Here is a 26,446-nt window from a genome sequence, read left to right on the forward strand (position 1 = left end):
TTTGACAGCTTCTACTAAATTTTAAATACTAAATTTATTCACTAAACCTCACTCATATAATTTGCAAACAAATTATTATCTTTAAAATAAATTAAATTACCTATTTCAATGATTTAATTACTCTATAGATCTTAATTACATGTCCATTCCTTAATCAGACAACATAAATCTCTTATGCAATAAAAAAATATCAAACACAAGGTATTGGGTTCAAAAATTAATTTCTAATCAACAAGAATGTTTTTTTTTTTTTAACTTTTTTTTTCTGTTTGCGATGTGCGAAAAAAATGAAGAGTAATTATATTATTCTTAATGTTTATTTTTTTCTCTATTTTCTTTACCTCATGATTAATTATTCAATTATTTTGTAGTTTTTCTTTTTATTTTATTATTTTTTTTTTCAAATATAATGGATAGACTTAGATTTAGGTCATAATAGGATTTCTTTTATTCTCCCTCATCAATATGCGTTCAACATGTATGATGATAGAAAATTTTTATGTCACATGATCTTAATCCCTAGTTTTAATTCTTATTAAATATATTTAAATGCTTTAATGAGTATGAAGTGAAATTGAAAAATGAAAATAGATAAGGATAATAATAAAGAATGCAATCTAATATTAGTGAATTGAAAAGTCTAAAGAAAGTAAATAAAATATTTTTTTGGGTATAAGTATTGTCCTTATTAGTAATTTTATATGAGGTTATATATGTAATTTAATAATTTATAATAAAGTGAGGTCAAGTGAGCAGATTTAGAGGTCGTACTAAAAACACTTATATATATATATATATATATATATATATATATATATATCCTCAATGGAAGTTTGAACTCAAAGCATGCACGATTTAAGCCATAACGTCATATGCTATAATTATACATCAACACTCTACAAGGAATGTTGCTCAACATCTTAAAAAAAAAAATTGGCCAAGGGTAAATCGATCAGACATATGGAAAAATACAAAAAATTAGTAATTATACATTAGCACTTTACAAAGAAAGTTGCCTACGTGAATTGAGTGTAGATTGATAAAAAAATATATGTGTTTTTTCAAATATCTCTTTACCTTTATATCTAACTTTTTCGTTCCAAATTAAAATCAATAGGGTCTATAGATTACCTAGCAAATGGCCCAGTCATGGAATCAGCATTTGTGGAATCTGTATACATGGAACTATTATATGGTGAACTACTATATGCTGCTGCAAATCTGTCTCTACTTTCTTCAGTCAATCCAGAATTTCTTTCTCGATTCCTCGACAACTCCATTTCCAAACACTGTTTTAGCTCTGATAACACAAAACCCATGGTGGCTCTTTGTTGAGAGGTTCTAGTTGTGCATGTCATTGATATTTCGAAAGCTTTCCAAACTGAATTCACATCGAAATCTCCTTCCATTCTTTGATCAACAACACTTGCTATATCCCCTTTCTGGAGTTCAGGACTCACCCACTGCACAATGTGGATTCGTTCATCGCTTCTTATGACTGCAGGTTGGCCTGTGATCAGTTCCAATAGTACTACCCCGAAACTATACACGTCGCTTTTTTCATTCAACTTGTGAGAACTGTAGTACCTGGAGAGCGTAAGTAACACTTCAGCATTATATCACATTCACATAAACAAAATGCTAATGAAATGAGAAATCTGAGACATACTCTGGGTCTAAATAACCTGCTGTGCCCATAACTGTGGTTTCCACGTCGGTTTCATTATCATTGGAAAAAACCTTGGAAAGACCAAAATCTGCTATCTTAGCTTCCAGGTTTTCACTTAAGAGAATGTTGGCAGTCTTCACATCTCTGTGTACAATAGGTGGCTTGCATCCATGGTGTAAGTACTCTAGCCCTGTGACCAAAATTTCACAATCTGTGTAAATGGAAGGCGAATAATTAAAATTAATGAATAGAATTTTGACTAGGATCACTAACCTTGTGCAGCATCTATGGCGATGCGAAGTCTCAATTCCCAAGTCATACCTGAGCTTTTAACTGCAACCATAAATTGTGACAGTAAGTTGTTTTCTGATGTTCACTATTTTAATTTAGCCTAGCTAGGCCTAATGTAGCATGGATTAGTTACCTGAGAGATAATCTTTAAGGTTCCCGTTAGCCATGTACTCATATATAAGAGCCAGGTTATCAGCATCATCACAGTATCCAATAAATGATGCCAAATTTCTGTGATGGATTCTCATCAGGAGCTCAGCCTGCAACGGAAATGTAATTCATCAAATCCAAAACCAATTAGTCCAGCATTTTCCTTGCACTAATTTTTCGAGGAATCCTAACTGACAAACCTCAGTTTGGAACTCCCTCGGTCCTTGAGTTGATGATGGAGAAAGAATTTTGACTGCAACTTGGGTGCCATCTTTCATGTAGCCATGGTACACAGCCCCGAATCCTCCTTTTCCGATTTCAGTGTTGAAATTTTTGGTGATTTCTATAACCTCATCATAACTAAACTGGCACTTCTTTGATGCAATAGGAATTCCTTCTTTCTTAAAGGTTTCTACTCCTTCTACAGCTCAAGCAGTACAGAATGAAATGTGAGTTGAAATTAATTAGGAAGGTTCTTGTTCATGCATTGTATGCCAATCATATAAAGTTTTGTTTAGTTCGATTAAAACATGGTAACATTACAGTTCAGAAGTAACAGATAAGTAAACAAATCAAGTACCTGAGTTCTTTTTTGTTCTCAGCTTCCAGACAAGTATGAGAACTATAAGGACTACTAGTGCTGATAATAATGATCCAACTATCGGAGCAACAATTTTCTTCTTTTTTTGCATGAATTTGAGCCACAAACATTTTGACTATCCACACTGAAATGAAGAAAATGACGTTTAGATTTAGCACTGATAACCAAGAAAGATAGTCCAGGTTCGTTGTATTGATCAACACGTCAATCACTCTATGAATCAATGTCTGATCCTAAATCAAAGAGTATTGACTTACTGATTGTTATCAATTTATTGTATATGCTTTCAATTCCATATATTCTGTAAATCAAGCATTTAGTTCTTACCTTAGATAGAATATAGTCCAGGTTGCTGAAGGAAATTGACTTATGTGTGCCTATTCAAACTAGGATTAATTAGTTTCATGATTGTAATATGAGAGAATGTTCTAGAATTCCTAGTCCTATTGGGAATAGTTTTCCTTGTAACATTAGAACATGTACTTTGTAATCCATATATATAGGGCTCCTATTCTCAATATTGAATACAGAATTCTCTCATCAATCTCTCTCAAATCTCTTATTCTAAAACACGTTATCAGCACGAGCCCTAACCACAAAAACCAAAAACCAAAAACCTGAAAATCTTCTTAACTACCGCAAGCACCTAGCCCACGCTAGCCGCTCCACCACAGTCAAAACTCACCGCCGCTGCCTTCCTGCAGCATTGCCTCACTCCCGCTGCCCCTGCAGCACTGCCGCACGCCTGTTGCATCCTTCTCCTCCTACTTTCTCCTCTCGTCCTTGTGCATATCAGTCTGTTTGCAAGCCCCGAAAAGTCCAGTTCGGATCCTCTTATCAAAATTATTCCTTCATCAAAGTTGTTCGCCTATGTCCCTTCTATCTGGCCTCCTTTCAGCCCTATTGGAGTTGTTTTGAGACTTGTAAACCAATCTAAGTGGGAGCTGTTCAGAAGCAAATCTACTCCAAATTTCAACAAGTAAGTTTTAAATTAAAGTTCCTGCTTTTGAAGTTTAAATTTCTTCTTCTTTTTCCTCGGGAACTTGCAACCTCCCTTCTTCTACATCTCACCTTTCTTATCACGTGGGTTCGATTCTTTGAAAAGCGGAATCGTGGGGATTCACGCTATTAACGAACTAAGAGCGTTCGTAAAGACTTCGGACTAAGAGTGTTCGTAAAGACTTCGGACTAAGAGCATCCGTAAGCATTGATTTGTGACCATATAAACATCATTGTTTCGGTCTAATCCAAATATTCTTAGAAATCAATTTTTTGGTAGTATTAAGGCTCAGAAACCTTATATTAGTTTTCGTGGAAGCATTGACTCCGAAACTAAATACGTTCTTGCTTTCCTTTCCAGGATGTCAGACTTGAACGAGCTCGATTTTACTCCATTGGATTCTACGGGCACAAGATATTTTCATGTGGGCTCATAATGTTGAGCTCCACCTAATTGCCTACAATCCAGGAGTCTTGTTCTAAAGGAACTACTCAAGGCTCTCAAACTGAGATAGATAATTCCAGGGCATTTACCCTGATGAAGCGCCACATGGAGATGGCCCTCCAGTTTGAGTACATGAATGAGGATACTGCTAAGAACCTTTGGGTTGCGCACTTGCGCCTCGTAAACGTTTTAGTAATGTTCACGATTTTCCGAACTTAGAAGCACAATATCCACTTCTCTAAACTTTGAAAGAGTTATGAAATATTGTTCGGAAGCTCTCTGCAGCAGGTCATTGATGCATGATTGTGGAAAATCACAAAAGAACAAATTGATTGAGAAAACCCTAACATGACCATAGAAGTCATGATGTTGAGGGTATAAGGTTGGACACCATGGCACCACTTTGGCCATGGTAGCACTATTCCAACGCCATTGGTCCTAGGGACCATATGTATTGCGTCAATACATCTCAATCAAGAGAACATCCTCTTCATGGTATTTTAAGGAGTACCTAATCAATGGTGATCAAGATATCGAGCTATGGAAGACTTTAAATCTAGCGATAGACAAAATACCGCAGATTTTATTAGTATAGTCTTTTATATTGCCAAGAATTATGTATTGGCAATTATGCCTTAATCAATAAAATGACTTATTGGATTCACTCTTTCTCACCAAGCTCATCCAATTGAGTATGATGTCTAGGAAACTAGTTTGAGATTAGTGATACTTAAGTGAGCCTCGCTCCACCGATATCTCTTCCTACTTACCTGGTCATATTTAATTGGAGTTACCCAACGGATTGAGTAACTACAATTTGTCTAAAGTTTGATTTTTATTTTGGATTAGATTATGGTCACGAAACTTTGATGTAATCATTGACTATTATTAATAAAGTCTCGATTTATTCAATGTCTTGGACATATTTTAATTTCGAACTTTATTATTTTTCAGTATGTTTCCCGGAGAGCTAGAATGTCTCGTGGATAGTGCAACTACATATACCATCCTTCAAAATAGGCAACTATTCCTATGGATGACGCCTACTCGATCTTCTTTGACTACGATAGCTGGATCATCTCAATTGATTCATGGTAGAGGACCAGCCCAATTTATGTTGCTAAATGGCACAACTTTAAATGTCACCGAAACTCTTTATGCTCCTAGGGCAAGAAGAACCCTATTGAGCTTCAAAGATATAAGAGTCAATGGTTTTCATGTGGAATCACATTGTGAGAATGGACAAGAGTTCGTTTGCATCACCTCTAATGACTACAGACATAAAAGAGTCTTAGAGAGACTTATGTGTCGATCTAGTAGGTTGTATGCAATCACTATTTGAATAATTGAATCCAATCATGTTATGAGAGATGATTTATGGGATTCCGACACATATAGGCTTTGGCATGACCGTTTGGGACATTCAGGTCGTGATATGATGATCCGTATATTAAAGATTTCACATGGACATCCATTCTTCAGAACGAAAAGAAGTAAAAATCAGATTTAGGACCAACAAGGAGCCTCTGCGCCTCATGGCGCCATTCCCCCCCCCCAAAAACCGACCTTCACAGGCCGGCACCGCCACCCCCCTGCGGCCCAAGGGTGGCTTTGACGCCACCTATGCTCCTCTGACTCCAATTCCTACTTCTAAAGTCCATTATGACTTCATGACTCAACCAAAATCCTCATTGGTTGTTTCTAAAGCCCATCATTCATTCTGCAAAGCCTACTCTTTAGCAAAATTAGGATCGAGACCATCCTATGCAAAGGATACTATGGAAATAATTCCATTCTTACATAGAATCCAAGGGATTCTATGGATCGATTCAACCAACTTGTGAACTGCTTAGATATTTTATGGTGTTGGTTGATGTGCGGGCACGCTGGTCATGTGTCGCGCTATCGTCCACTCGTTATGTTGCTTATGATAAACTCCTAGCCCAGATCATATGGCTACGGGTTCACTACCTGGATCATCTCATTCAGTCCATTCGACTTGATAATGCTAGAGAGTTTACATCGAAAATTTTAGATGACTATTGCATATCATTGGGGACTGATATTGGGCATCATATTCCCATGTACACACCCTAATGGTCTCACGGAAAAGCCACCATTAAACGACTACGATGGTAGCCCGGACATTTGGTATTGCGCACCAATATTTCCACTTGGGGTTATGCAATATCGCATGCAGCTATGCAAATTCGTCTACGACCCATAGCCACTCAACCTTTATTTGCGTTACAGCTAGTGACTGGGTGCAAGTCTAATATCTCGTACTTATGCATATTTGAGTGTGCAATTTATGTGCCAATTGTGCCGCCACAACGCACCAAAATGGGTCCTCAAAGACGATTAGGCATTTATGTTAGATATGATTCTCCAACCATTGTCTGCTACTTAAAACCCTTGACAGGCGATCTCTTTACCGCTAGATTTACGGATTGTCACTTTGGTGAGACAGTCTTCCCGTCGTTAGGGGGAGATAAGAACATAAATGTTCAACATGAACGACAGGAATTGTCGTGGTCTGTCCCCACTCTGTCTCATCTTGATCCCTGAACCGCATAATCCGAAATTGAAGTGCTGAGAATTCTCGATCTTTAGAACATAGCAGAATCGATACTTGATACGTTTTCTGATATCGCTAAAGTGACGAGATCACACATACCTGCTGCAAACGTGCCTGCAAGGATTGATGTCCCTAAAACTAGAGGGCATGACGCCACCCCAAGAGTACCTGAGAATTGCGCCAACGTCCCCTCCCTTGGTGAAGTTGTGGCTAGGCCCACGGCTCCCGCCAGGAAGCGCGGGAGGCCCATAGGTTCGATGGATTCTCACCCAAGAAATAAAGTGAGTTTGGCACAAAATAATCTAATAATCATCGACGTAAATAATCCATCTCCTGAGAATATTTCGGATTATGGTTATGTCCAAGAGACATCATTGGGGCACGCTCCAATGTCAGAACCAATTCCAGAGAATAGGGAGATCTCCATGAATTACACTAGTGTACATGAAATGATGGATAGAAATTCTATGGCTATTGATGATGCATTTGCATATCATGTTGCAAAAGGAATCATAGAATATGATGATATCGAACCTCGCTCAGTCGAAGAATGTCAACGAAGAGCGGATTGGCCTAAATGGAAAGATGCGATCCAGGCTGAATTGGATTCACTAGCAAAGAGAGAGGTATTTGGGCCTATAACGCAGACACCCCCAGATGTAAAACATGTTGGCCATAGATGGGTCTTTGTTAGAAAGCGTAATGAGAAAAATGAGGTGGTTAGATATAAAGCCTGCCTCGTGGTGCAAGGTTTCTCACAACGCCCTGGAATCGCCTACGAGGAGACGTATTCTCCCATAATGGATGTTATAACGTTCCGTTACCTTATCAGTTTGGTAGTTTCTGAAAAACTTGACATGCAGCTTATGGATGTGGTTACAACATATTTCTATGGGGATCTAAATTCAGAGATACATATGAAGGTTCCAGATGGACTTCAATTACCCAAATCAAGTGGCTATAAACCATGGAGCGCGTTTTCAATAAGATTAAAATGCTCACTATATGGATTAAAACAATTCGGAAGGATGTGGTATAACTGTCTAAGTGACTACTTGATTGGGAAGGGATATATTAACAATGAAATATGCCCATGCGTGTTCATTAAAAGAACAAGTTCTGGATTTGCAATCGTAGCAGTTTATGTAGATGACATGAACCTAATTGGAACTCTAGATGACTTAAAGGAAACTGCTAAATACTTGAAATCTGAATTTGAGATGAAAGATCTTGGGAAAACACGGTTTTGTCTCGGTTTAGAACTCGAGCACCGTTGTGATGGGATTTTGATCCATCAGTCTGCATATACTCAGAAAATTCTAAGGCTCTTTAATGAAGATAAAGCAAAGCCTGTGAGTACTCCTATGATTGGCCATAGTCTTGAGCCCGGAAAAGATCTGTTTCGTCCAAAGGATGAGGACGAAGAATTATTAGAGGCCGAAGTGCCCTATCTTAGTGCAATAGGCGCATTATTGTACTTAGCTCAATATACAAGACCGGACATCTCATTCGCAGTGAACTTGTTAGTTTGACATAGCTCTGCACCAACACGCTGCTATTGGATTGGTGTAAAGACAATCTTTCGATACTTAAGAGGTACGATTGATATGGGCCTATTTTAACCCTATAGAGAGAAAAGGAATGATGGAAATTTGGGATTGGTGTAAAGACAATCTTTCGATACTTAAGAGGTACGATTGATATGGGCCTATTTTATTCATACAGAAAGAAAATGAATGACGGAAATTTGGGATCGGACCCCAAGAGGCAAAACGCCGCCATCCAAGACTTTGCCACCTGCCATGTTGTCGCCACCACCGTCCATGGTAGCCGGCATCCGCCTACTTCCCTTCATCAAAACAACAATGATGTTTTGATGGGTTTTGCTGATGCAGGGTACCTCTCTGACCCTCACAAAGGTCGCTCCCAAACGGGTTATGTCTTTTCCATGGGAAGCACTGCATATCTTGGAAGTTTACAAAGCAGACCCTTGTTGCTACTTCCTCAAATCATGCAGAGATTATTGCTCTATGATAAGCTCATAAATGTACATGATTTTTTATTGATTTCTTCATGTTTTCTTAGCTAATTTTCCATCTATTTGAGTCATTTACTTTATTTTTATGTTTTGTAGGTGTTATGGAGCAAAGTAGAAGAAAGGAAGCTAAATCAGTAAATCTGCTTGTGCAGATTAGTCAAATTCGACATGAAACTGAGAGCAGCTCAGAATGAACCAAACAGTGAACTTTACATGCTTGGAAATCCTTGGATGTCTAGTTTCTTGGAATTTTAATGGTTTATTCATATCATTTTTCTACAAGAAGTTATGTCCGATTTAGTATAGCAAGGTCAGGCAGTCCGAGAATCTGACACTTTGACGGAAATCCATGATTTGAGGCCCGAATTCCTTTTAGAAGCCCAACGACGAGTATTAACTGAATATCTCTATTTATTAGAGATATATGAGATATTTTTATGGGTGAAAATTATTAAGAATCTTAAAGGAGAAGTTACTTGATTCCTCAAAAGGAAAAGAAGTGAAAATCTCCTAACCTAAGCAATAAAAAAGAGGGACGTCAGTTTAGACGTAGGGGGGGCGCAAAAGAGAAATTAAGAAAGAAGACATCTTCTACCATCATCCAGCAGCTATCCCTTCCTTTTCTTTTCTTTTCTTCTAGTTTTTTCTTCATGAGTCATGACTGTCTAGCTAAATACGTTTGTAGCTAGGGGCAATTTCAAAGCCCCAAACATGTTTCAATTCATATTGAAGACAATTCAGTTTTTGGTTTTCTATATTATCAATTGAGTGTTTGCTTCACTGTGTCTACAAGATGAATCTTTGCTTGTTTGTTTAGGCGCGCAACTAAATGAATAGGTTAGAGTTCTAATGCTAGGAGTAACACTAGATTCGTATATGTCGTGTGTTCATTCCAATTGAGTAGCAACATGTTTTCTTGAATTACATGTGACTCAAACCCTAGGTTTAGCAAGACTACAATGTACTTATGACCCTAGATTTATCCAAACCCTTTTATTACTTAATGATTTTGATATGTTAAACTTAGCGAGCTTGTGTCTTAGGTTGCATAATCGGAAATAGATTAAGTGGTGAGTTAATTGTATTCACTTAACAAGGAACTAATAAAGGGTAATGGGTTAATTCGAGCTTGTGAGTTAACTTCGGGTAAATTCAATTGAGAATTAAGATTCCATAACTGAGCTTTGATATGATTGAGTGTGTTTGGTGGTGGAGAATGAGTCCTTAGCTTTGTTTCTATCAATAGTTTAAGTTATAAAATCTGTTTCTGCTTTGTTATCTTACTTTGTTTAGTTTTACGTGAATTATTTTATATATCAAATCAACTCCGATTGTTCTGAAATTTTGTATGTATGTTATTCAATATGTCTTTAGTATCCTGTAAAATTTAAAGAAAATTACGTCTATTATAGGTTAGTTAAATAATTTATTTTCGTTAACTGTTCAGTAGCATAGTTTAGAGTAGTTTGTGACATTTTGTTAGCAGTTTAGGAACAATCTTCAGCGGGTAATGACCCTTGCTTGATCACTATATTACCAGCGATGATATTTGAGTGCAAGGTTTAAGTTGTGCATCTTTAGACATACCACTCTACATGAAGCTGTGAGTGAATGCATATGGCTAAGGTATGTAATTAGACATATTCGAGGAAGTTGTGGTTTGAAGTTTACCACGAATGAACCTACATGCATTTATGAGGATAATGCGGCTTGTATTGAGCAAATGAAACTAGTTTTCATCAAGGGTGACAACACCAAGCATATATCGCCTAAATTCTTTTATAATCAGCAACAACAATCACTTCTAAAGATTGAAGTGAATCAAATCCGATCAGAAGATAATGTAGTGGATTTATTCACTAAGTTGTTACCAAAATCCACATTCGAGAAACATATGAAGAGCATCGGATTGAGCAAATTATCCGAACTCCTACGATTGTAGCAATCAGGGGGAGATATCGACATCAGGGGGAGATATGATGTCTACATGTTTAATCTCGAAGAGTGAAGGACGTGTTGTACTCTTTTTCTCCTCCTCGAGCTTGTTTTTGTCCCACATGGTTTTTCACTCGATCAAGGTTTTTAACGAGGCAACGGATGAAGCGTCACCACTAAGTTTGAGCGGCACAAGGGGGAGTGTTGAAGGAAATTGGCTTATGTGTGCCTATTCAAACTAGGATTAGTTCCATGATTATAATAGGAGAGAATGTTCTAGAATTCCTAGTCCTATTCGGAATAGTTTTCCTTGTAATATTAAAACATGTATTTTGTAATCCCTATATATAGGGCTCCTATATTCTCAATATTGAATACACAAGTCTCTCATCAATCTCTCTCAAATCTCTTATTCTAAAACACATGTATAAATCTAGGTACATCATCTAATTCAAACATATTATACCCATTTCTTCCTCTGTTCTTTAATCAGATGCTGAAGAACATAAACCACTTCATTGCATAAACAAGAAGAAAGTTTTCTCAGTTTGAGATGAGAAGGTGTACCTTAGTACAAGTAATCCAGCATCTGATCTTTTCTTAAGTGCATTTGGAACAAAACCAGACAATTGATTCCCTTTCAAATTCCTGCATTTCAATTATTAGTGATATAAATCTGGCACAACTATGAGTATTTCATCATGTAATCATATGACACTTACAGAGTCTTGAGAGATTTTAGTTCTTCCAGAAATGCAGGCACTGGTCCGGTTAAGTTATTGTTTGACAAGTCCCTGGGACAAAGTACTTTAATTTAGTACGTATAATGCTGAGTCTTTAATTTATAGACTTGTAAATAAATAACACTTACAAGGACTCCAGTGATGAAAGCTTGGAAATGGAAGCAGCTATAATCCCACTCAAATTGCTTGAGGTCAAGTTCCTAATCACAATAAAAGGAACTATGCTTAGAAGAAATACATTACAGAAAGAAGAAAGATTGCATTACTACTAGTTTACCAGGACTCACAGGGAAATAATCCGAGGAACTGAAATGGTGTAGTTGCATTTAAGACCTTCCCAAGAGAAATTCTTAGGTGCACAGGGATCACCAGCCCAGGTTTTTTTAATTTGATATGTGGTTTTGACATTCATAATAGCATCAACTGCATTTATTAAGAGCATAAAATCAGACAAGACCAATGTGAAGAATATTCTTCAAAAGTAAGAAGATACAGCATTGAACTTAGTTATGAATTTTAACAAAAGAAGACATACCATCTTCACTAGAAGTTGGTGATTCAACCAGCTGCATGACTTGGTAAATCTCAACTGCATTGAGAATCGGTGGAAGGGTCGAGTTTTCTGCTTTAGATATAGAAATCTGGTGCTCTTTTCCCACCAAAGATTTTGAATTAGATAATATGTCTGCATATAAGTAACGAGGCACAAATTGTTCAAACAATGGAGCACCATTCCAAGATATATTCAACTTTCTTGACTGGTTTTTCTCAAGATGCTCCACTTCAGAAAAGTACATATAAACATAAAACTGAGCATTCGAGTCAGTTGTGTTCCAATACAGCTCCAGAGGTTCACTTCCATTCCGAGGCCTAGCTGCAGTCTTGATTACTTCATAAGGTACTCTATATCCATCTTCATCAGTAGTAATTGGTGAAGAAGTGCTCACTGAATCCCAATAAGGAGAGATGTAATTAGACCAAACGCGGTCATAAACATCTTCTGCATACCTACCTGTTCCATTGCTTGATCCAATGTCTAGTCTTTGAAAGAGTACTAATGATGCATTAGTCCCAAACGCAGTCCCATAATTTGAGCTGTTAAGCGGTCTAAGTTCCAATGCCGAAATGAAAGGAGTTCCTAAACCTTTGTTTAGAAGACAAACATTTATGACATCAGATTGTGCAAAACCAAAAATCTCCTTTATGACAATATCAGAAGCATTTCCAAATGTCACCACAGACCAGAAGTTGACATCAAGATAGAGATCAAACTCCGGTAGCTGGTCTTTTCCATCGTAGTTTCCATACAAGAAAGAAGCTCGGATTAGGTTCAAACTACCTTTCCCAGCTTCAGGTTTTAAAGTGTAGCAGTTTTTGTTTCCATGAGGAAAACTCCTAAGGTCCGAGGCAGGTAATGGCAAGTTTGGATTGTTAGGATACATATATTCGGATGAGATGTTCTGGCTTATCCCTGTGTCTATGAAATTGTCATCTGGTGAGTAAGTTATGTTGGTATCCGGGTCTTCATACAGCTTTGAGGGAGCTCCACAATCAATGCTTATGAAGGCTAAACAAGAACATAAAGAATCCAATAAGTATTAGAAACTAAAGAATGAGCTGAAATTTGTTTCTAATTGTCTTTTATGCAAAAGAACATCACTGTTTCGTTGAAGCAGTAGCAAAAGGCTAAGATCACAATCAACCACTTGACAAAGCAGCTGATTGCTTTCAACAAGCAAGAACAAGAACAATAGTATTTAGTTTGTCAGGAATTAAATGCTAACCTATTCGGCGCTGCGCGTGAACTGAACTTGCAGAGATCATCAGATACAGGAGGAGGAAGGCAGCAGTTGACATTTTCATTTCTCTGTCCATGTCTTTGAGCCTAAGAATCTGATACTGAAGACCTATATCAGATTAGATTGCTACCTACTGCAAAACTTGCACAAGCCATTATTCTATTTCACATGGATAATTTGCATGGTATATATGTGGGAACCATCAATATCAAAACTAGCGGAGCAACTTGGTCATATACAAGTACTGCAAGACCATTAGAGTTGGTAGGTGCATTATTAATAAGTTGAACACTGCAGAAATAGTGACTAATTGCTTTGATTTAGCATGAAAAAAAGATTCTTAAGGCGACAAGGAAAAGAAATCAAGGGAGGCAAAGACAAGTCTAAAGAGCAAAGTAGGTGGAGCTGAATTCCTAAAACCTTTATAATAATTGTGATCCAAATTTTTATAATGAAAGGTCAAATAATTACATGGTAGTATGAACCATGCAGAAGAAGAGAAATTTGTCTTCTGAACTTATCCAAGCTTATTATATATATTGAACCTAGCTACTTGCTAGAAACTATTAGCATCTAGAGCTGGCAGCTTTATCTATGGACTTTTATGACATTCCATTTTTCCATTCCTTGGTTTGTTAGTACTGAAAAGAGGTTTTGTTTGCATAGTTTTGTGGATGATCAATAATGTAAATGAAGAGGGCCATCTTTGAAATGAACATTGGCCGTTGGATGAGAACTTGACGTCAAAACCATTATTCTACCTCCGGTATTGATTTCGAGAGTCTTTAGTCCACGTCTGTCTTATCATAATTGTCTCATTACATGAACAACGTTATACCACCCAACAGAATAAGCTCTCAGGCCCTCCGATTACCTAGTAATCTATAATAAATTCGCCTACGGTACAAAAGTTACCTATACACTAAGTAAACTAATTTCATACAGAGGTAGAGAGTAACTCGATATAGGGGGTAAACTAATTTGAGATAAATCAAGTTAGTATACTTATTTATGGAGTCAATCTACCTCTGTATCAAATATAGTCTAATTGATCTATTGCTACATTAATGTAACCGTAAAATTTTTCTTGTGTTGTAGGAAAATATGATTTGCAGAGAGAATTGATGGGAGAACTGTCATAGTATTATTGATAATAAGAGCCCTATATATAGGGATTTATTCGAACATAGCAAAGAATTAGGAAATCTAGAACCGAGAGCTTATTTTGTACCTTCGAGAAACATGTGAAGAGCATCAGATTGAGAAAGTATCCGAACTCCCATGATTGTAGCAATCAAGGGGAGATATTGACATCAGGGGGAGGTATGATGTCTACATGTTCGATCTCGAAGAGTGAAGGATGTGTTGTGCTCTTTTTGTCCTTCGACCAAGGTTATTTTTGTCCCACAGAGTTTTTGTTACCTGGCAAGGTTTTTAGTGAGGCAATGATCAAAGTGTCATCACCAAGTTTGAGCGGCACAAGGGGAGTGTTGAAGGAAGTCGACATCATGTGTGCCTCTTCAAATTAGGGTTTAGTCTTAGAGTTGTAATAGGAGAAGGTTCTAGAGCTTATTCTGTTCAAAAGGTAATAGAATCCGAACATAATTAGGAAATCTAAAACCTTCTCCTATTACAACTCTAAGACTAAACCCTAATTTGAAGAGGCACACATGATGTCGACTTCCTTCAACACTCCCCCTTGTGCCGCTCAAACTTGGTGATGACACTTTGATCGTTGCCTCACTAAAAACCTTGCCAGGTAACAAAAACTCTGTGGGACAAAAATAACATTGGTCGAAGGACAAAAAGAGCACAACACGTCCTTCACTCTTCGAGATCGAACATGTAGACATCATACCTCCCCCTGATGTCAATATCTCCCCTTGATTGCTACAATCATAGGAGTTCGGATAACTTTCTCAATCTGATGCTCTTCACATGTTTCTCGAAGGTGGATTTAGGTAACGACTTAGTAAATAAGTCCGGTACATTATCCTCAGATCGGATTTGATTCACTTCAATATTTAGAAGTGCTTGTTGTTGCTGATTGTAAAAGAACTTAGGCGATATATGCTTTGTGTTGTCGCCCTTGATGAAACCTAATTTCATTTGCTCAATACAAGCTGCATCATCTTCATAAATTCATGTAGGTTCATCTGTGGTAGACTTCAAACCACAAGTTCCTCGAATATGTCTAATTACAGACCTTAGCCATATGCATTCTCGCACGGCTTCATGTAGAGCAATAATCTCAACATGATTTGAGAAAGTAGCAACAAGGGTCTGCTTTGTAGACCTCCAAGATATCGCAGTGCTTCCCATGGTAAAGATATAACCCGTTTGGGAGCGACCTTTATGAGGGTCAGAGAGATACCCTACATCAGCAAAATCCATCAAAACATCATCATCGTTTTGATGTAAGGGAGGAGGATGGGTAACCGGCGGCTTTGCTAATCATGGCGTCTTGGACGGTGCCACTTGGGCTAATGAGATCCGTTCTCATTCTTCCGTCATTCTTTTCTCTCTGCAGGGATAGAACAAGCTCATATCTATCGTACATTTTTAAGTAACGAAAGATTGTCTTTATATCAGTCCAATGGCGTTGCGTTGGCGCATGGCTACATCTAGCCAACAAGTTCATAACAATTGGGGTGTCCGGTCTTGTATTGTGTTAAGTACAATAATGCGCCTATTGCACTTAGGTAAGAAACTTCTGCCAATTAACATGTCTTCATCATCATCCCTGAAACGTATCCCTCTTAGGGTCAAGACTACGGACGACCATGGGAGTGCATCTTTGACTTTATCAAAATGCAAAGCATTTATTGACACGGTATACAAGTTCTAAATCTAGACAAAACCGTGTTCTCCCAATGTCCTTCATCTCAAACTCGGATTTCAAGTGTTTAGCGGTTTCCCTTAACTCTCAAGGGTTCCAATTATGTTTATCAACATAAACCGTGACAATTGCAAATCCAGAACTTGTCATAAAAACACAAGGGCATAGTTCATCATATCTCTTCCCAATCAAGTAGTCACTTTAGTGAGCGTTTCACCCTCATTGCAAACGCGTTCCGTGGTCAAGAGCCACTTGATTTGGGTAAATGAAGTACACAAGACCCTTCATTATATTCCATATCTAGATCCCCATAGAGATACGTAGTGACCACATTCGTAAGCTGTATGTTTAGTTATTTGGAAACTACCAAACTGACAAGGTAGTGGAGTACATTAATGACATCCATTACGAGAGAATATGTCTTCTCGTAGTCGATTTTAGGGTGTTTTGTGAGAAGCCTTGCGCCATAAGGCGAGATTATCATCTCTTTTTCTCATCACGCTATCTAACGAAGACCTATTAATGTCAACAGGTTTTATGTTAGGAGGTGTTGGCATCTCAAGCCCAAAATCCTTCCTCTTCGTTAGTGAATCCAATTCAACCTGGATCGCATCTTTCCATTTAGGCCAATTTTCTCTACGTTGGCATTCTACAACGGAGTAAGATTCGTTGTCATTGGTCTCAATAATTCCACGTCTTCATGTACACTAGTGTAATTCGTAGAAATTTCTATATTCTCAGGAATTGTTTCTAACATTGAGGCGTCCCCCAATGATGTCTCTTGGACATAACCACAATCCAGAATATTCTCATGAGACGGATTTTGAGTATCAATGATCAATGGATCAAGTTGTGCCAAACTTGCTCTCTTCCTAGGGCGAGAATCCATCGAACCTATGGGTCTCCTACGCTCTCTAGCGGTACCCATGGCCTATGACGCCATTATGCCACCTTTGTGACGTCACCATACCACCATCCATGGTAGTGGTGCAATACCCATCTTCTCTGGGTGGCACCATGTCCTCTTGTGGGGACATCAATCCTTGCAGGCATGTTTGCAGCAGGTATATGTGATCTCGTCACTTTTAGGGGATCAAGATGAGACATAGTGGGGACAGACCACGACAATTCATGTCGTTCCTGTTGAATATTGACGTTCTAATCTCCCCCTAACGACGGGAAGACTGTCTCATCAAAGTGACAATTCGCAAATCTAGCGAAAAAGAGATCGCCTGTCAAGGGTTCTACATAGCGGATTTATAGTTAGAGACTTATGTCCAACACAAATATATATATATATATATATATATATATGAATTAGTTGCAATGACTCATGTTGATGCCCTGTGGCGGCACAATTGGCACATAAACCGCACACTCAAATATGCATAAGTACGAGATATTAGACTCGAACCTATTCACTAGCTGTAACACAAATAAAAGTTGAGTGGCTGCTATGAGTCGTAGACAAATTAGCATAACTGCATGCGATATTGCATAACCCAAACGGAAATATTGGTGCGCATTACTAAAGTCCGAGCTACCATCGTAGTCTTTTAATGGTGCCTTTTCTGCGAGACCAATTGGGTGTGTACATGGGAATATGATACTTGATATCAATACCCAATGATATGCAATAGTCATCGAAAATTTTCGACGTAAACTCTCTAGCATTATCAAGTCAAATTGACTGAATGGAATGATTTGGGTAGTGAGCTCGTAGCCATATGTTCTGGGCTAGGAGTTCATCATACGCTAGTGAACAAGGGCATCGCAGTAATTTTCGCAAAAACGCGGCCACTTTTGGAAACAGATAAAAATATTTCCCGCCAGTCTCCAGACCCTTCATTTCAGAATTGGGGAGAAACAAGCCGTGGGTCGTCTTCTAGATCCAGCTCGCTTCAATGGTAAAACCTAATTCTCCTTTAATTTCGATTCCGCCGTACTATTCTTTCATAATCACTAGGCTCAGATCTCTCAGTTTCGTACCTGATTTCGCTCATTAGGTTACTGAGAAAATGCCCCAAACAACACGAATCTGTTTGATTCCTAATTCCATATGAAATTTAGCTATTTTCTCAAATAGAAACTAAGAATTTTGAATATCTTAGCGTTTTTCTGAAATTTCTGGTCACTAATTTTGATTGCTGTTCGTTCAGTCGAAGAAAAGAGGACTTTCGTTGGAGGAGAAGCGTGAGAAGATGCTCCAGATCTTCTACGATTCTCAGGATTTCTTTCTTGTGAGTTTAATTGTCCTCGAAGACTCGAAGTTTACGATTCTGTTGTGATTTCAGCTGTGTTTGTTTTGAAAATTTGTTTTTAGATCTCATGGCGTAACTATGTGTTGATGTTGATGGTTTTAGCTGAAGGAGCTTGAGAAGTCGGGCCCGAAGAAAGGTGTTATTTCTCAGTCTGTGAAAGATGTGATCCAAAGCTTGGTGGATGATGACCTCGTTTTCAAAGACAAGATTGGAACTTCTGTGAGTAGATGCTTTTATGGATACAGTTTTGAAGTGAGGGATTCTTTCTTGCATGCCGCGCGAATTTGCAGGGCTAGTTTGGTTGAAGAAATTGTACATTATGCTTCTTTTGTTCATCTCGGCGTTTTGTAATGTATATGGTTTTAATGTTTCAGGTCTACTTTTGGAGTCTCCCTAGCTCTGCTGGGAATCAGGTGGACTTGATGGCTTGGGTTTCAATCTTAATAATATAGGGTAGGATTGTGCTTAATTTGTACTAGTATATTTAGGCTGATGTGTTGTGTTTTTGGGCAGCTAAGGACTGTGTATAGCAGACTTGAATCTGATCTGCAGAGCAGTAAGAAGCGGCATGTAGAACTTGTTGATCAGTGTAATGCGCTGAAGAAGGGACGAGAGGAATCTGTGAGTTGTTTTAAGCTGTATCTTTTCAAAAGCTTGAACTATAATTTACATTGTAAGAGTTGTTTTGTGTGGCTATCATGGATATGAATCTCAAGTTTTTTACAGGATGAACGAGAGGAGGCCTTAGCGGAGCTAAAAGAGATTGAGCTGAAGTACAATAAGCTGAAGGTTGGAGTCTTTTCTGAACTTTGTGATGCATTGAGTAATAATATGAATAATTTGATCAACGTTGTGACTGGAGTCTGTTGTAATTTTCAGGAAGAGATGGGGCAGTATGCAGATAATGATCCAGCTGCCTTGGAAGCAATGAGTAAGGATTGCTTTTGATTCCTTCAACGATATTAGTCATAGAGAGTCGCTTTCTTAACATCTAACTACTTTCGGTGACACAGCTACTGGGAGTTACTGACCATGTTATAATTTTGTTTGGCAGAGAATGCAATTGAAGTTGCCCATGCAGCAGCTAATCGATGGACAGGTATGACCTTGACATATACTTTGGGTCACAGATTTTAATCCAGAGACTTTGGACTCTAGTAGGTATTCTAAAGTCTTTACTAACAATGGTTTTATAACTTTGCAGACAACATTTTCACGGTGCGTCAGTGGTGCTCAAATAACTTCCAGTCAGCCAAAGAGCAGCTTGAAAACATGTACAAGGAGGTAAACCAAACTTAAAAAACATCATTCTCATTTGTACTGTCAACTGAAAGCACATGCCCCAATTGAATCTCTTCATCTAGTTTCCCGTTTTCTCTCTTTCCTCTAAGACATTGCTTTCTAATTTTGAATGCAGGTTGGAATAACAGAAGACTTTGACTATCTGGAGATGTCACCAGTTCCACTGAGCTCAGTTGGTGATTAGAAGCTGAGAGAGCCAAGCTTATGGATTATGTAGCATGGCTTATGCTTTCTTAGGATGTTGACATAATAGTCAAGCAGAATTTCTACTGATGTTCGTAGTATAATTCCGAGTCTGCACTTGAAATCTTGAATGCTGCTGTATCGGTCAGGCTTATAAATCGTTCATGCAAGAAAGGCGCATATTTGAATGCTTAGCAGGAATCCTGAACTGTTGGTTTACTGATGGATTTGAACATATTCTATTATATTTGTGTCATTTTACAGGAATTCAAAAGTTTAGAACCATCTATTATGAAGAGGGTAAGCTTTGAAATCTGTTTATTCCAACTTTTAGCTGTTGGATATGGGATTTGTGTCAGCTTTATTCTCTGTGTCTATTAATTTATTTACACCATGCCAACGGCTCAATCATTTTTTTTGAACTCTTTAAAATTCAAAATAATAGAGAATATGTACGACTGGAGTCATATCATTCATTTACAACTAGGAACCAGGATTGATCCATGTGAGGGATACCGTTTCATTTGTTGAGGTCCAGCTTAAACAGCTCGACAATCCCTGGAGTTTTAACGTGCAGTTGATCTCGGCCGTAAACGTGGCACCCATCAACACCATTGGTTGTAGAGTTTCCATGTTAATTAGCATTAATTTAGCACTAATTATAAGCCAGTGCGTCCCTTGTCTTCCTCCTCGAGTCTTTCTCCTTATAAATTTGAGAGGTATATAGAGTTGCACCCATCCACATCTTCGTAGAGACATTGTGTCGAAGAAGAAGAAAGCGAAAAATCGAAAACCCGTTTCCCCATTGTGTCATATAGAATCAAGAATGGAGATGCTGAGACTTCACTTTTTTGTCATGGCTATTCTCTCTGCAGTCATCATTTCTCTTCTACTACCTTCCACCAATGCTCAGAGCCTCGCACCAGCTCCCGCCCCCACGAGTGATGGTTCGTTCTCTCTTTCGTTTTCTCTGATTACATGATCTGTTAGTCGTCTGTCAGTCACCAAGAGCTAGAAAACAGAAACATGGATTGTGTGTTTGATATCGATTTTGTACTTACGCTTTGCAGGGGTAGCAGTTGATCAAGGAATTGCATATGCCCTAATGGCATTTGCTCTGGTGCTCACCTATATCATTCACTGATGGAGCTTCTTTTGGAGAATCAAATTATAGAAGATTGTTCATTCATGCTAGCTAGGCTGCTAGGCTTGCTGTTGCTAGCTATGTCTAATTCTTGTTGATTTGTTATTACCATTTTATCAATTCCCATTCTTTTTTAATTAATGGATAATTTATTCATTTCTGCATATTGCACTTGCATATCAATTTCGCCAAAAAAATAACCATACTAATAACGTGTGGTCATCCTCTTCCCAACTAACCAAAAAATGTGTTTGTCACTGCACTTCAACTACGAACTACGGAACTATGTGCTGTTTTCTTCTTGCACCTGAGCATCTAGGATTACGTTTCAATGCTAGAACCGACGCCTTATTGATTAACTAGCCGAATGTGGTTTATGTATTTCAAATTGACCATGTAATTATCTTCACGATCGTCATACTGGTTTCCGAAAAGGCGATAATAATTTGGTCATAACCAGATGATCCTTGAATGAAGACGTAAAGAAAGAGATGCTCTTAAGATCAAAACTTCCATCTAGAAAGAGTTTAGGAGATCAAAACTACAAAGAATTGAAAGCCTGTTACTTCACCACCTCAAGGTGATGATTTATTGTAAGCATCTTTTTCCTCATTATTGACTTGGGTCACCTGGTCACCAACTCAAAAGACCAAGACTTAATAGTCAAGTCCAATGGGAACTGCAAGATAGCAGTCTTCTTGATGTAGAACTAGAATTCAAAGATCATTTAGAACTATCGACTTGGTAATATCACAAAATAGCTATTCATTAATGCTTGACAGAACATTGAACATATGTTCCAAGAGAAAAGTTGAAAAAGGTAAGAAGAAAAAGGGAGAAAATTCGGAAACTCAGAATACAAGTTGCAAAGGGGACACGGTTTGAATTTATGCCCACCTTTATATACAATCTGTTTAATAATGAAGCCACAAAGCAATATGGATGCACGAGAGGAGCAGATAACCCCATCATAAAATCAGACCAATTCTTTACATAGATTCGTTCGGTTCCATTCTGCAGAAGACACACCTGCAGAAACAAACAAAATCAACTCTTTAACTCAATACAAAAGAAGATGAACTGCATAAATGTGAAAATCTTAATAATACATCGATGACGTGGAAAGTTCATAATAAAACTGAGAAAGGAACCTGCTTATAGTGCCATCTCAGCCTGCAAAGCAGCCAGTTCATCTTCTTCGGCAGTGCGCTTCTGGGGAACAGGACGTGTTGGTTGCCTTCCTTCTGGGACATGCACTGGAGCTGCAGGAGCAGTAGTTGCAGGCTGAAGAAGTTGTTCTTCCAACTCAGCACCTTCCAGCTCTTCAAGTTCTGCTTCCAATTCATCCTGCAACAGCAAAAATGGTCTCAGCTTCTGTAGGTCTACATATTGAATACATACAACGAAAACAAAACAATATGTCCTAAAAAGGCCAGATCCTTCATAGATAAAGAAAGGCATTAAGATAATACAAACCTCATCAAAATCAGCAGCTGAACCAATTGGAGTTGACAAAGCTTCCTGGATCTGTTTCATGTTCTCGGTCTGCTCATTAATCTCATCCATGGTCTTGTCCACGTCATCTATGTTCCTGTATATAAGTAACCCATTTTTGTATGTCAGTAAAACCTATAATTCTCAAATCATGTTTTGTTTTCAATCCTAACCAGGTGAAGGAGTAAATCTTGATTAGCAAAGCCAGGAACAACAATGTTATCCAAACAGAGAGATTAGAGTGATTAGAGGCTTTTTGTTCTTCCATTTACATATGTAAGAGTTAGGTTTGCAATAAAACTATTTTTATGTTCAGATCTATGTGATGCAGATCACACATTAGGTTTTGTTGTTGAATATAAGAATTTGGAGTAGATTAGAAAGTGTAAAGTTAAGCATATTATCAGAGCCAAATCTTGTATGTGCAAAATATGGCAAAATAAAAAAAATATATATAAAATGCTACATACGTTGCTTTCTGCATTGCCTTCATGGCAGCTGCTCCAGTTCTCAAGGCATCTACAGTTTCAGTAGTGGCTTTTGCACCTTCTAGCATTATCATCTGCAAAATCAATACACGTACTATGTTAATACAGCAAAATTCCATCAATCGAAAACAAAAAGTCCAGATAATATAAATTCTTCGAAAGATAACTGAGCATAAGAAATTGTAGTTCCAATTTCCAACATCACCTGATCATGGATTCGGAGTTGGAAGTTTCCAAGCTGCTCTATTTGCTGTTCGTACAGCTTCTTCCTCTTCAAACATTGTATAGCAGCTGCAAAAAGAAAAAGGTTAAATGTATCAGTCAAAGGCAGCTAGAAATTGAGAAGTTACAGAGTAGACATCTTTAGTTTGACTCCAAATCAAAGTCTATGGCCCTTCTTCCGGATCTTAAACCTTGCAGACACAATCTAGAAAGGTTCTAGTATCAGTATTCATATTTGACCAACCTAAAATCTAGAATTAGAATGTTAAATTTCATAAATTTCGGCACTGAATACAACATTAACATCACAAGATAGTCTCCAGTGCTCAAAAACTATTTTAGAGGTGAAAAATAGTGTTAAAACTAAAAAAGAACTCTGGAAAAAGTTCGTTACCCAGATTACCGTAAGAAAATATGCTTTATAACAGAAGAAACAATTTTTAGGATTTAGACAACACTAAAAATCAGTAAAAGCGAACAAGATGTTGTAGCATGAATAAGCATAACATCGCCACAGAATGGCTATGTTACAGCAGAGATATTAATGTCCTCAAAGCTAGGTGTAGAAAGTAAAACTATTATACCGAATAGGATGTGTATAGTGTATGTAAGTCCCTCCGTCTGGAAAGATTAAAAAATTACTTAGAAAAGTGATTCAATAATTACATGATAACCACCCATATTAAAAAAAAAAATGAAAAAGAAGATTACGTAGCATCCATACATCGTTTATTCTTTGCTCTGGTGAACTCCTTGGCCCTTTCAACTTCAGCGGCAGCCTTCTTCTGTAGTACTTTCTCCTTTTTCTCAAGCATTTCAAGCGTCTGCACGAGTACAAACCACACAATCACAATTCGTTTCCACCAATCAGCAACTTCTAAACAGAAACAAATAACCGCCGTAAACAAATCCAATTAAAAACAAAGTTCATCATGATACCAATTCTCTCAACATAATAACTGCTATCTTCACACCTAACTAATCCCATTTGTTCCAAAAAAAATCGGTACGAAATTACTTCACATCAATAGTTCACTTCATTCATATAATCCGATTGCATCAACAATGCAATCCAATCAATAAAAGAAACCACAAAATTGTTCGAATTACAAAGAAGAGACGAGTGATGATGATCAGACCTCATTTAACTTGTCTAAGGTGGTTAGGGCACTGGATTCCGTTTTCGGTTTCCCAAAAAGCCTGGTAAACATGGTTGCTCCCCTTCGATTATCGACCCCTCTCAATCTCCTGCACACACACACACAAAAAACGTCAACGGGGCGCAAAAACCCTAATCCGGAAATCAATTCCGCCGAATCAAGATCCCGCAACAAAGATTGAAATCAACAACAACAGGTGATGCGTGATTGGGCGTACGCATAACCGTACCTGGGAATTTACGCCTCAACGTTGAGGAAGAGGGATCGGATTGGGGAAGGATTAGGACTTTGAGAGAGAAGAAGAGATAGAGAGACCTCTGAATTGAATTGGGCTTTCGCCGCTTCGGATTAATTTTGAGGGGAAATTGGGGATTTCTTAGCCGTGTTGGGTTGGAAGAAGGAGAAGGGAAGCTACTTCTGCCTTTTTCTGTGTTTCTTTTCTTCTCTCTCTCTCTAAATTGTTTGATTGGGGTGATGAATTTCCACGTGGCGGCTTGATGCCGTGTGTGGGGCCCAATCAGGATGTAGTGGACGGCTGAGTGCGTCTAAGGCCGAGACGACGTCGTAAGGTCGTCCAAATTTGCCGTGTCGACGAAATTTTACTAGAGTCGATATGGAAGGACGAAGGAGTATCAATTGTTGCCTCGGATTTTATTCGAGACGTATAGATTCTAATAGTATTAAGAGAAATTGATTTGTTAGCCAAAATTAAAAGTTTTGACAAAAATAACTCTTGAAAATTAATTAAATCACAAAGATAATTGTGACAATCACAAAATATATTTTTATTAAAAAAATAAACAAAAAAGAATCTATAACCCTCACTTTTCTCTCTCATTATCTTTTGTCTGCAATAATCGTTTTCTTTTTTATTTTCTGAAAAAAAAAATTTACAATGCAGAACATGTGTGGAGAAATACTAGGGTTAATAAATAAGAGAGTTATTTGTGGCAGTCATATTCTCTCGCCTTGTTGTAAATTTCAACTTTTTATGATACATTATTTTGAAGTTGGATGAAGGAGTATGTTGAACGTTGTGAAATTCATAGTATTTGATTTTTTTATCATTGTTATGTATATTAATTATTAATTAGATGTACACCGATTACGGTCTTAGGCAGATGTACTAGTTCAATTGGAAAGATCATGTAACTTCAACTAGGTCAAGATTTAGTTAGCCGAGTTAATATTCATTTTAATAAGTGTGCATGGCAATTTTAGAATGAACGTTATTTGTTAGGGACAAATTTTCCAGTCAGGCTGAAGTGGCAAGAGCAATGTTTAATGTGTTTCGGCACTCAGGAGCTTAGGCTCTGGTATATGTAATATCGTGAGAATATATGAATTTTCATTCCCCTAAAAAAAAATCTTAGCTCCACTAAGATACAATTTTAAGAGACTGTTAGGGTTAAATGGATCTCACACATACACAAAGTTAAAGCCTTAAATTATAACAACTTAAAACTATTTAATTATTTTCAGCCATAAAAAACTGTCCCTTATGTGAGCAATTCTGTGTTAATTCCGAAATGAACTTTGAAATTTTTTATAAATTTTGAGCAACCCTAAAATATGATACATATGTGAGTTTTTTTTTTTTAATTGAACATGTATTGTTTGGGCCTTTCAGTCAAACAAAGATTTTGATGACGAGGCCGGAGAACCGACCCGAGATTTATTGATGCAGGTCGAAACATAAATTCTTGATGAAAAAAAAAAAGACTAAATATGATCAAACAGCTGATTTGGTAAGTTAAGCGAAGATTTTGATGATGAGGCTCGAAAACTGAATTGATCGAGACTCATTGATTTAGATCTGCTAGGGCATAAATAAAGATTTTTGATAAAAAAATACCATACTAAATCTGCTCGGTTCGATTTTTTGGGTTCTTTGCCCAACCCTAGGGAGTACATAATCTACTTTCTACTAAAAACACCTCTTCTGTTTTGAAGAGTAAGGCCCGTACACGTGGCACCACTGGACTATTCATGTGAGCATTTATGGTATGTTTACTTCTTCTTCTTTTTTTTAATATTTTAAAAGAGGATCAAAGGATTTCACTCTTATCCCCATAGTGACTCGAACCCAGGACTTGGATCCTAGG

The 26,446-nt window shown here is 37.7% G+C and overlaps 3 protein-coding genes and 1 long non-coding RNA gene across 4 annotated transcripts; 2 read left to right on the plus strand and 2 right to left on the minus strand.

Annotated features, from left to right (window-relative positions):
- Positions 1–997: 997 nt before the first annotated feature.
- Positions 998–13,626, minus strand: LOC112183372 (probable LRR receptor-like serine/threonine-protein kinase At4g29180). Its single transcript, XM_040514111.1, is given in 13 exon segments — positions 998–1,587; positions 1,670–1,859; positions 1,943–2,002; positions 2,094–2,220; positions 2,311–2,534; positions 2,691–2,792; positions 2,795–2,835; positions 11,274–11,354; positions 11,429–11,500; positions 11,578–11,649; positions 11,737–11,872; positions 11,985–13,016; positions 13,234–13,626. Coding segments are annotated over 13 exon segments (2,688 nt in total). The 5' UTR covers positions 13,325–13,626; the 3' UTR covers positions 998–1,127.
- Positions 13,627–17,843: 4,217 nt separating this feature from the next.
- Positions 17,844–20,052, plus strand: LOC112188456 (meiotic nuclear division protein 1 homolog). Its single transcript, XM_024327575.2, has 10 exons — positions 17,844–17,994; positions 18,247–18,327; positions 18,451–18,567; positions 18,723–18,761; positions 18,862–18,969; positions 19,075–19,137; positions 19,228–19,279; positions 19,403–19,447; positions 19,553–19,632; positions 19,766–20,052. Exons 1-10 carry the CDS (start codon positions 17,992–17,994, stop codon positions 19,832–19,834), a joined length of 657 nt encoding a protein of 218 aa, XP_024183343.1. The 5' UTR covers positions 17,844–17,991; the 3' UTR covers positions 19,835–20,052.
- A 347-nt stretch (positions 20,053–20,399) lies between these two features.
- On the plus strand, positions 20,400–21,125 carry LOC112188457. Its single transcript, XR_002931444.2, has 2 exons — positions 20,400–20,780; positions 20,904–21,125. It is a non-coding gene; the product is annotated as an uncharacterized LOC112188457 (long non-coding RNA).
- Positions 21,126–21,700: 575 nt separating this feature from the next.
- Positions 21,701–24,783, minus strand: LOC112188455 (vacuolar protein sorting-associated protein 32 homolog 2). The gene is made up of 8 exons (XM_024327574.2): positions 24,571–24,783; positions 24,321–24,429; positions 23,906–24,005; positions 23,165–23,250; positions 22,942–23,033; positions 22,454–22,568; positions 22,129–22,324; positions 21,701–22,006 (listed from the first exon to the last, which is right to left on the minus strand). Exons 2-7 carry the CDS (start codon positions 24,390–24,392, stop codon positions 22,133–22,135), a joined length of 657 nt encoding a protein of 218 aa, XP_024183342.1. The 5' UTR covers positions 24,393–24,429; positions 24,571–24,783; the 3' UTR covers positions 21,701–22,006; positions 22,129–22,132.
- Positions 24,784–26,446: the final 1,663 nt, after the last annotated feature.

Source organism: Rosa chinensis, chromosome 2 (genome assembly GCF_002994745.2).
Source record: "Rosa chinensis cultivar Old Blush chromosome 2, RchiOBHm-V2, whole genome shotgun sequence".
Lineage (NCBI taxonomy): Eukaryota > Viridiplantae > Streptophyta > Magnoliopsida > Rosales > Rosaceae > Rosa > Rosa chinensis.